The sequence below is a fragment of the Balaenoptera musculus genome, chromosome 15 (genome assembly GCF_009873245.2).
Source record: "Balaenoptera musculus isolate JJ_BM4_2016_0621 chromosome 15, mBalMus1.pri.v3, whole genome shotgun sequence".
In the NCBI taxonomy this organism is placed as follows: domain Eukaryota; kingdom Metazoa; phylum Chordata; class Mammalia; order Artiodactyla; family Balaenopteridae; genus Balaenoptera; species Balaenoptera musculus.
The window spans coordinates 27,243,685-27,254,775 of NC_045799.1; the positions used below are offsets into that span (position 1 = coordinate 27,243,685).

Here is an 11,091-nt window from a genome sequence, read left to right on the forward strand (position 1 = left end):
GAGACTTGTTTCTGGAGGTCAGATAGAGAGCCTGGGAAAGTTCCCAAACCGGACCAGCTTTCTGGAGGAAGTGACTTCAGATAAAGGAGGCTTGAAAGACATCATTGGAAGGAACTTATGCAAAGCCCAGAGGCTGGACCATAGAAGAGAGGTCATGGCAGGTGGGCACTTACTGGAGAGGCCCTGATGCCCCAGTGGGCTTTGGTGATCAAAGCAACTCTCAGTACCCACTTCCAGAGCTAGGGACCGGGCTGCCAGGGGATGGCAGGAACTTGGGTGCCCCTCTTCCCAATGCCAAGGTATCTGCAGGATTGTCCCCAAAACCCCACCCAGCAGGGTGAATGGAGCTGGAGCCGAGTATAGTGTGCGTACCTCTATTCATCCACGCTGTCTTTCATTCAACAAGTATTTACTGAGCACCAATTGTATGCCAGGCTTTGTGCTGGACAGAGGTCATACAGCAGAGAACAAAGCAGCCCATGGAGCCCCCGTCCTACAGAAAGGAGTCACAATAAACAAGGGAACAAACACACAAGATTGTTTTGGTTTTATATTGTTTAGTAACAACTACTCCAAAACTTTGTGTCTTAAGACAACAGCCATTTTATTACATCTCACAGATTCTATGGATCAAGAATTCAGGCAGGGCTTGGTTGGGCAATTCTTCTGCTCCCTGTGGCGTCAACTGTGGTCACTCAGTGGGATTCAGCCGACAGACGGGTTAGTCCAGAGGATCCAAGATAGCTTCATGTAGACCTGAATGACTGGATGGCTGAGCTCAGCTGGCAGTGTCATCGGGAGTGCCTGCCCGTGGCCTTGCCAGCAGGATGGTCTCATGGCAGGCTCACCTTGCTGCTGCTTCCTCCAGAGTGAGTGCCCAGGAAAACCAGACGGAGGCTGAACACCCTTTCCTAATCTAGCCTTGGAAGTCACGTAGCATCAATTGCTGTAAACTGTTGGTCAAAGCAGTCACAGAAACCCATCCAGGTTCACAGGGAGGGGACATAGACCCACCTTTCAATGGAAGGAATAATTGTGGCCATTTTAAAAAACTGCCACAAGGATAATAAGTTGTTCTAAGTGCAACGAGTCCAGAGAGGTTAAGCAGATTTCCCCAAGGACAATTACAGATATGAATGGTGCTAGGAAGGAAACAAAAAACAGGGAGAAAGGCAGGGAATGAAAGGAGATGGTGGGAATTCCCTGGTGGTCCAGTGGTTAGGACTCTGCGCTTTCACTGCCGAGGGCCCGGGTTCAGTCCGTGGTCGGGGAACAAAGATCCCACAAGAGGAGCGGCCAAAAAAAAAGAAAGAAAGAAGGGAGATGGTGGGACTTCCCTGGTGGTCCAGTGGTTAAGACTCTGTTCTCCCAATGCAGGGGGCCTGCGTTCAATCCCTGGTCAGGGAACTAGATCCCGCATGCATGCTGCAACTTAAGACCTGGCACAGCCAAATAAACAAATAAATAAATATTTTTTCTAAAAAAAAGAAAGGAGATGTTATGGTCAGGAAGACCCCTCTGATGGAACATTTGGGCTGAGACCTAAGTGACAAGAATGTTTATTTGTGGGGCATAGAATTTCAGGCAACAGGCACAGCACATGCAAAGGCCTCCCAGTCAGGGAAGAGTAATTGGAAAGTGACCAAAGTGACAGGAGAGCCGTGAGGTGAGTGCAGGTGAGTGGGAGGACATAGGCAGGAACCAGGCCTTACTGTGCCTTGTGAGCTGTGGTACAGAATTAGGATTGTATTCTAAGAGCAACTGGAAGGTACAGGAGCCTCTTAAGCAGGCAAGTGATATGTTCTGCCTACATTTTATTTATTTATTTATTTATTTATTTATTTATTTATTTATTTATTTATTTATTTATGGCTGTGTTGGGTCTTCGTTTCTGTGCGAGGGCTTTTTCTAGTTGCGGCAAGCGGGGGCCACTCTTCATCGCGGTGCGCGGGCCTCTCACTGTTGCGACCTCTCCCGTTGCGGAGCACAGGCTCCAGATGCGCAGGCTCAGTAGTTGTGGCTCACGGGCCTAGTTGCTCCGTGGCATGTGGAATCTTCCCAGACCAGGGCTCGAACCCGTGTCCCCTGCATTGCCAGGCAGATTCTCAACCACTGCGCCACCAGGGAAGCCCTGCCTACATTTTAGAAAGATCCCTCTGGCTGCCATGTGGAGAATGTGGGGGGGACAATGCTAAAAGCAGGGAGACCAATGAGGGGGCTACTGCAATGTCCGGGTGAGAGGTAATGGAAGCCAGGGGGATGGGCAGAAATGCATGGATTTGGGATACATTTAGGGGGTTAGAATTGGCAGGACTTGGAGATGGAGTGAATGTGTGTGTGTGTGTGTGTGTGTGTGTGTCTGTGGGATGGTTTCCAAGGAATATCCTTGTTTCTACTTTGTCCAGAATTCTAAAAACAGCCCAGAAGACAATTTTAACGATGAAATAGTCTTGCTAATCCTCAAAATGGGGAGGCCAAGGCTGGGGACGCTGGGCAAGTCACTTAACCTCTCTGGGTTTTCCTTTTCTTTTTTTCTCTTTTTCTTTTTTTTTTTCTTTTAATTAATTATTTATTTATTTTTGGCTGTGTTGGGTCTTCGTTTCTGTGCAAGGGCTTTCTCTAGTTGTGGCAAGCGGGGGCCACTCTTCATCGCGGTGCGCGGGCCTCTTACTATCGCGGTCTCTCTTGTTGCGGAGCACAAGCTCCAGACGCGCAGGCTCAGTAGTTGTGGCTCATGGGCCTAGTTGCTCCGCGGCATGTGGGATCTTCCCAGACCAGGGCTCAAACCCGTGTCCCCTGCATTGGCAGGCAGATTCTCAACCACTGCGCCACCAGGGAAGCCCTGGGTTTTCCTTATCTTATCTCTACAGTGAGTGTGTTGGGTTAAGTGGTATGTAAGGGACTTCCCAGTTCTGACTCCTCTGTTTAATCAAAATAGACTCCAGTCCAACCTGATAACATTTAAACTGTGTATGTCCTGTGATGCAGCCATCTCCTTCACACACATCTTCACTGGGAGATATGCACAAGGACACTCAGAGCAGCCCTGCTGATAATAGCAAAAACAATGAAACAACCCAAAGGTCCATCAACAGAGGATTGGGTAAATAAATCACATTATAGGGACTTCCTTGGCAGTCCAGTGATTAAGACTCCCCGCTTCCACTGCAGGGGTTGTGGGTTCGATCCCTGGTTGGGGAACTAAGATCCTGCATGAGGAGTAGCACGGCCAAAAAAAAAAAAATCACATTATAGAATACTATATGCAGTGAAAAGTGAGTGAACTAAGGCTACACACATCAATGTGGATGGCTCTAGTGTAATTCATATTGCATGAGAAAAGCAAGTGACAGAAAACTACACACAGTATGATTCTATTTATTTATTTTTTAGTATGATTCTATAAGAGACAAAACCAGGTAAAATTAAGCAATAGATTATTTAAGGATGCACACTGGTACGTATGTGGAGAAAATAAAAGAAAAACAAATGATTAAATAACACAAAGTTCTGAATAGTGGTAATGTCTTTACAGGGAGAGTGGGGATTTTATCCAGAGGGGCACAGAAAGATTTAATCTTTTATTTCTTAAGCAGGGTGGCTGATACTTAAGTGTTTATTTTATTATTGTCTTTAAACTGTATGCATTCGTGATATGTACCCTTTTGTGTGTATAATACATTTCACAATTTTAAAAAATGTCAAGAATTTGCCTAAGATCTCCTCCTCTTGTGGATGAGGGAATGAGGCTCAGAGGGGGCTGTCATACAGCAAGGAAGAAGGAAGAGTACGAAAGAATGGGGGAAAGAGTAACTAAGGCCCTGATCAGAGCAGGAGCTGGGTGGAGATTTCTGGATGCGTCGCCTGCTGTGTACATGTACGCAGACACACAGTCACATACCAGACACAGACATCACAGCTCTGGCTGCAGTTCCCAGACAGTCCGCCAGAGGCCGCAAAGGCACCAGCCTTCGCCGCCCTCGGGAACCAGGCCTGGTTTCTCGCCGGCGCTGGCGCAGTTCTGGGTCTTCCCGGCAAGGGGGGGCCAGTGGTCCGAGAAAGGGCGGAGCGGGCAGGGCGCCCAGGTTTGCTGTGAGCTGAGTGAGTTCAGCTGTGCTGGAGCGCGCTGATCCACCCAGCTCTTCTCTGCCGCTCAGAGATCGGGGTCTCAAGCTGAAAAAATGAACAACCGAGTAGACGTGATTCTGCTCCGCCTCCAGCAGCCTTGCCTTCAAGCTTGGATCCTGTTGCACGCCCCCTGCATATACAGGAGAGAATCTAGGTTTTGTGGGCCTAGATTTTTGCAATCTAGGCACAACATCTTGCAAATTTTACAAAAATACACCCCCACAAAGCAAACAAACAAACAAAACCCCACATAACTCACTGCTAGGACTCCTTCCAGATGTGAAGACTTGAAATGTAAGCTTCAGTCATTTCAGGGTAAATCCACCTCTGATTATGCTTATGCATATTTATTTACTGTCTGTCTTCTTCCACTAGGAACGTAAATTCCAGTAGGGCAAGCATTTTTATCTAATTCTTAGCTCCTGCAACCCGCTCCTAGCACAGGTAGAAACTTTGTAACTACCGTTGACCCTTGAACAATGCGTGGGTTAGGGACACCGACCCGACGCAGTGAAAATCCGCGTGTAGTTTATACTCAGCTCTCCTTATCGGGGATTCCGCATCCGTGGTTCTGCATCAGAGGTTTCAGCCAACCCCCGATCTTGTAGTCCTGTAGTGCAGCGGTCCCCAACATTTTCGGCACCAGGGACCGGCTTCGTGGAAGACAATTTTTCCACGGACCGGGGAGGGGCGGGGGGATGGTTCAGGCGGTAATGCGAGCGTGGGGAGCCGCAGACGAAGCTTCGCTGGCTCGCCCGCCGCTCACCTCCTGCTGAGCGGCCTGGTTCCTAACAGGGCCAAGACAGGTACCGGTCTGCGGCCCGGGTGTTGGGGACCCCTGCTGTAGTGTTTACTATTGAAAAAAATCCGTTTATAAGTGGACTTCGTGCAGGTCAAAACCACATTGTTCAAGGGCCAACATGTTTGTTGAATGAACCAGTTGGGGCTGGTACAGTTTTCCAGGTAGAGATGACAATGGCCTGGCTTGGGTGAGGCTTGAGGAGTGGATGGGACGGGGATGATGTCACTGAAACCTCAGAACAGTGGCTGTAACACCCATTATAAAGCTGAGGATGCTGAAGGCCAGGGAGGTGGCAAGTGCTAATCAGAAGTGGCACTGGACCTAGAAGCCGAGTCCCCCTTCCCTTGCCCCCTCTTGGCCTGCAGCATCGCCCTCCCCACCAGCTATGCCTTGCACAAGGCCCTGATGCAACCCTGTAAGGCCCGCGGTGCCCCTCTTGGGGGCAGCGCTGGGAAATCCATTTTGCAAGAGTTGGGGCAGGAAGCGCCAGCCAGGGCGGTCCCGGGAAGATAAGAACACCCCGCCGCCTTGTGCGCCTCCAGGCCTTTTGATTTCCTCTCTTCCGTTCCCTTCCCTTTCCCGGAAAGCGGCGCCGGGACCCTGGCTGGGCCATGACTCACCTTTCCCTCTGGCAGTCAGGCTGGACTCCCAGGCCCAACTGTCAATGGAAAGCCTTGCAGTGTGTGACCTGGACAGCTGGGAGCCCTCCCTGGGTGCAGTCCCTGGGACTCAATAAGAGTAGCTGGTGTGAGGAAAGGTTTTACCCCTGAGTCTTAGGCTCAGGAGGCAATGTTGGGGGGTGGGGAGGCGACTCCAGGGGCACTTTGAGGTCTGGGTGACTCAAATTGGCAGGTGCAAGGTTGGTGTTTGTGCATGAAACCCCCTTGACCTCTGTGGAGGGGGGCATGTGCATCCAGAGGTCAGGGCCTAGTGATCCCTAGCCACCAGGACCCAAGCAGACATGTCCACAGTTTGGTTGGTCACTACCTGGTTCAAGACCTGTGCCCCACTGTGGGGCCTGTCTTCTCAGAACCAGGTCACATTGGACCTGGCCCAGGACCTCTTAGAGGAAGAGAGAGCCTGGGCCGTTTCCATCTTTCAAGGCTCTCGTTAGATTTTTTAAAATTAAGAAATGCCAAAACATGAGTTGCAAAAATTGTGATATGCATTATGTCTTGCATTTTTCCAGTTTATGTGTTTAAAACAAAAATATATAATGACCCGGTGGGATTTCAATTGGAAATAAGATGAAAAAGCTAAATTGGGTGCTGCAGAGCAACTAAGCCTGGGCGCCACAACTACTGAGCCTGCGTTCTAGAGCCCAAGAGCCACAACTACTGAGCCCACGTGCCACAACTACTGAAACCCACGTGCCTAGAGCCCATGCTCCGCCACAAGAGAAGCCACTGTAATGAGAAGCCCATGCACCACAATGAAGAGTAGCGCCCCCCTCGCCACAACTAGGGAAAGCCCGCGTGCAGCAACGAAGACCCAAAGCAGTCAAAAATAAAAAATGAATACATTAAAAAACAAAAACTGATTTAAAAAAATTCATTCCTGTTTTAAAAGAAAAAAAATAGCTCAATTGGACGTCCTGTGGGAACGTGAAGCCCCTCAGAAGCCTGGTTTCCAGAAAGTTCTAAGTCAGTCCCTGTGTGGCCTTGGGTGGGTCACTTCACTTCTCTGATGTCTTCCTTTTCTCATCTGAAAAGTAGGAATAGCGATGGGTTCACACACCTGATAGGGCTCATGAGATAATCCCCTTAGTGAGGGCACAAAACATTTTATACCAACATATACCGAGTGTCTACACTGAGCCAGTCCTGGTGCCAAGCTTTCCATTCACATCCCTTCAATTGATCCTTGAGGCTGAGGTTCTGGAGCCCATTTCCCAGATGAGAAAATGGAGGCTCAGACAGGCGAAGTGAGGAGCATCAAGGCTGATTCAGAGGCAGTGTTCTACCAGCCTCCCTACTAAAATGTTATCTTACCTTTACTGTTGTGCTGCTGTTGTTGCTATTATTAAAATGAGCATGTGATAGCATTGCCCCCTTACAGCTGTGAGGAGGATTAACCAAATTAATTTTGAGTTTAGTATAGTACCCGGCACAGAATAAGCGCTCTAGAAGTGTTTGTTAAAGAAAAGAAAAAAATCCTTCAGCTCTTGGGCCCCAAAGCCCTGGAGAGGCAGGGTCCAATGCCCAAGGAACTTTGTCCTGGTTTTTCTCTGCGGTCTCCTCCCCCCACCCCCACCCCCGCACCGCCCAGCTCCTGCCCCCAGTCGGCAGGGTTAAGGAGTTAATGATTTCCCCAGCGGCGGCCCAAAGGAGCAGGGTTTTGTGTGCTACACACACACACACACACACAAACACGCAGAGAGCAGGGTTTTGAGTGCTGTACACACACACGCAGCAGGGTTTTGCGCGCTGCACACACGCACGCACACACGTGCACACACACACTCTTGCTCTCACACCCCCCGGCGGCCCCCGTCACCCCCCGCCCCTCCCTCCGCGGGGCGCGAGCCTCTTATGCAAGCCGCCGGCGCCCGCCCGTTCCCAGGCCCGGCTGCAGCTGCGGGCGGAGGGGCAGGGCGGGGGCGGCGCGCTGTTTGTCTAGCGCGGCCGTGCCAAAGGCGGCGGGCCCCAGACAGCCAGGCGCCTCCGTACACCTGGGGATGCTCAGGTTAAATAGCTCCGCATTCCTCGGGCCCAGCTGATGGAAACGCTCCCAGGCCGCCGCCGAGCCGGCCTCCAGATGGGCTGGGCCCGGGCCAAAGGGGAAAAGAGGGAAACGTGGAAGCCAGAGTGTGCCTGCACTGCGGGGGAGGTGACCCGGGCCCCCACCCCTCCGGCACAGCCCCTTCCTCTCCTGGAAAAGGGCCGTGCCGTGGGGGAGTACTCGCGGGGACACGCCCACTGCCCGGTGGGTGGGCTGGTAGGCGGGTGGGGGGGGACGCGGGAGGGAGTGGGTGCACACGTGTGCCTCTGAGGACAGTGCAAGGACATTCAGGGGACAGTTAATAATGATAATTTATAGCTAGCAAACACTACGTGCTAAGTGCTCTATTTCATTTATTCTCTACAACAATTCTGTGAAGTTAATGCTACAAAACAGTAGCCGGTGGAGAGTTGAGTGGGCAGTAGCGAAGGACACGATTTACCTCCAAATACTGGGCTCTTTGATAAAGTCTAGAATGTGCTCGGGGAGGGGGTTGATATCTGGTTTATTGTTAGTGCTCAATAGATGATAGTCTGCATTATTATTATTCAGAATCCTGCCCTTAGCCCCACAGGGATCCATGAAATCCTTTATGTAAAGGGTTTAGAGTACAGTCAGGCTCGTGGTGCTTGGTGCTATTTATTCTATTTTATTTATTGACAAAATATATTAACAGTCCTTACGCTCTCTGGGACAAGTTCTTTGCCTTTTCTGGGGCTCAGTTTCTACCTGTGTAATACCTGGCAACTGCCTGGTAGGGATACTTAAGGGTTGGTGTCCCCAAGGGCCTCACAACTGCCTGGAACAGCGGTACTTGAACTTTTTAGGAAGGGTTTGCTTGAATAAATCTACCACCCCACCCCCACTCCCAGACCAGCAGAGACCCAGGAATGCCAGCCAATCTACAGAAGACACTTAGAAACCCAGTGCAGTTCTGCAGCCCCCAGACACACAAACCCATCCATCAAGCCAGAGCCAGGCCAAGAGCTGCACAGTGCATTTCAGCAGAGCACACCAGCCCAAACAGCTGGAGTTTGCTCACTTATCTGCAGAACACATGTGCTCACATTTGCCCTTCTGCACACATCCCCATGTGTATCCTCATCCACACCCCCAGGCCTGCACACCAACAGATGACCCAGCCCCACAGGGTAACAACCAGTTCACTCATGTCACACACACAGGTCCAGACACTCATATGCACTCCCCCATGAGTACAAACTTCCACACATGTCCAGGCAGATAGGTCCTTGTCAATGACACCTTTTTCCTGCTCCGGAGCTGGAGACTGACTCGCCCACTCCTCCTCAGAGCCCACACAGGAGCTCTGGGGGAGAGAGAAGGTCTGTGAGCTGCTGGCATAGCCAGGCCAGGGTGAGGGGGCCGAGTCCAGACCCAGAGCAGGTGGCCCAGCAGCTGTGCCCAGGCTGGCCCTGCCAACTTGCTCACCCACTTGGACAAGCCTGGAGCCCGTGGGGGAGGCACCTCCTACAGGGGAATGGGGCAAGATGGAAGTCCTGCCCCCGACAAGCTGAGGTTCTGGGAAAGTCCCTTTCCTGTGGATCTGGCTTCACCCATTTCGGCCAAGATGCAGGTGGTCCGGTGACCTGGTTCTCCAATGTAACTGACTTGAATACTCTTCAACCCAGAGGGGGCCTTGGCAGGTTGATCTGCATTTAACAACCTCCCCAGGTGACCCATATGACCCAATGACCACTTTGAGAAACCCTAAAAGTCTAAAGGATTTAATTTTATGACACTAGGGAGCGGGGAAATGGCCAGGGATGGGGGGAAAGAATAGACTTTAAAGACACCGGAAACACTCATTTCAGGTCAGTAAAAGCGACAGTCCAGATGTGGCCTTCCAGTCCCCTCCCCCTAGCAGCAGCTGCGAAAAGGGTCAGGGGTCACCCCAGCCCAGACCCCTCCCCTCAATCCAAGAAGTCACTGCAACTTCACCATCGAAAGTATTTGTTTAATAACCAAAAAAAAACAAAAACAAAAACAAAAAAACCCCACAGAACTATTGTAAAACAATATTCTCAGTCGGTGATCATTGTAATATACAATACAAAGCAATTAATTTCCTCAGAAATCTGAGAAGCACCAAACGTGACCATTTTTTAAAATGTCTGCTTTTCAAAAAATAGAAACACACGGGGGGACTCCCCCAAGTCTCTGGTGGCTGGTGGGCGAGGAGGGACGGTCAGCCTGCCCTGTCAGTCCCCCAGCCCCGGGCTGGATCCAGCAAGCGCCCAATGGCCGCCGATCTGTCTTGTTCCTCCCCAGCTCCGGCGAGGCGCTTGGAAGGACCAGAGAACAGTTATTCCTCTCGCCCCCTGAAGGGCTGGGGTCCGCCGGTCCCTGAGGGCGGCGCTTCAGCGACACAAGATGCGATCGTCCGCTGGAACGCACGCCGCCTGTGATGAAACGGAGAGAGAAGTGAGACGGGCAGGTTGGAGGGAACAGGGCTGCAAGTCCCTCTTCCCCAGGAAACACGAGGAGGCAGCACCTTTTCCGATCTCCTTGGACATCCTTGAGCAGCTAGCTAGGTGCCCGAAAGGATAGGGCGGACATAGGGTCAAATAACCCCTCCCTCTCTGGGCCTCAGTTTCCCCATCCGTGGAAGGAAAATGATCTCGTACTCCAACTCGGACCTCACCTCTGCCGCCAGGGCGCTGATTTCGCCGTTGAGGGTGCTGAGCGGAGCCCGGGCGGGGAGTCCCCGGCCCCCGGGGGTCCCGACTTGGGATTCCGAGTTCAGCTCCAACTCCAGGTCCCAGATGTAGTCGATGACGTGCTGGAGGATCTCCACCCTGCTCACCTTACGGTTCTGGGGCAGGGTGGGCACCAGCTCCTTGAGGCGCGAGTAGCAGCCGTTCATGTCGTAGAGTAACACGTTCACCTGCTGCTCGTCTAGCAGAGCGGGCAGGCGCGCCCCGGGGCCGCCGGCGCAGCGCGAGATGGCCACGCTCTGCTCGGACAGGCAGCGCACGACCTCGCCCGCGCCGCCCGCAGTCTTGCCCGCCTTCAGCGCGCAGCTGGGGCCCGCGGCGGCCGCGGCGCTGCCACTGGCGACCTTCATGATTCTGGCGTCTGGGTGAGAGAAGGTGAAGCGTACGGAGGAGGCGGACGCCGGGAGTGCGGGAAGAAGTTGAAACGGTAAAGAGACTGCTGTAGAAAGCTAGATACCAGCCCCACCGCTCGACTTTTATAGAGACGCCGCGGCGCCCCGCCCCCCCACCGTGGGGGGCGGTCTCAGACGTTCAAAAACAGCCAATGGGAGGTCCGGAGGCGCGGCCTAGAGCTCTTCTGGGTCCCGCCTCCTGCTCTACTAGTGCACCCTCACCGGTGTGGAAAAGGGACCTGAGACTCAAGAACAGAGAGAGTGGGAGAACACGGTGCAAGGTCGCTAGTGGAGGCAAGGGCTGCCTTGGGCT

The 11,091-nt window shown here is 52.2% G+C and overlaps 1 protein-coding gene across 1 annotated transcript; it reads right to left on the minus strand.

Annotated features, from left to right (window-relative positions):
• Positions 1–9,605: 9,605 nt before the first annotated feature.
• Positions 9,606–10,847, minus strand: ID1 (inhibitor of DNA binding 1, HLH protein). Its single transcript, XM_036827465.1, has 2 exons — positions 10,314–10,847; positions 9,606–10,071 (listed from the first exon to the last, which is right to left on the minus strand). The coding sequence occupies exons 1-2, from the start codon at positions 10,734–10,736 to the stop codon at positions 10,030–10,032; spliced, it is 465 nt and encodes a 154-aa protein (XP_036683360.1). The 5' UTR covers positions 10,737–10,847; the 3' UTR covers positions 9,606–10,029.
• Positions 10,848–11,091: the final 244 nt, after the last annotated feature.

Coding starts and splice junctions, on each gene's coding strand:
- ID1 (XM_036827465.1), bottom strand. CDS start 10,736: ATGAAGGTCGCCAGTGGCAGCGCCGCGGCCGCCGCGGGCCCCAGCTGC. Junction 10,072..10,313: donor TCAGCGCCCTGGCGGCAGAG/GTGAGGTCCGAG, acceptor GTTTCATCACAG/GCGGCGTGCGTTCCAGCGGA.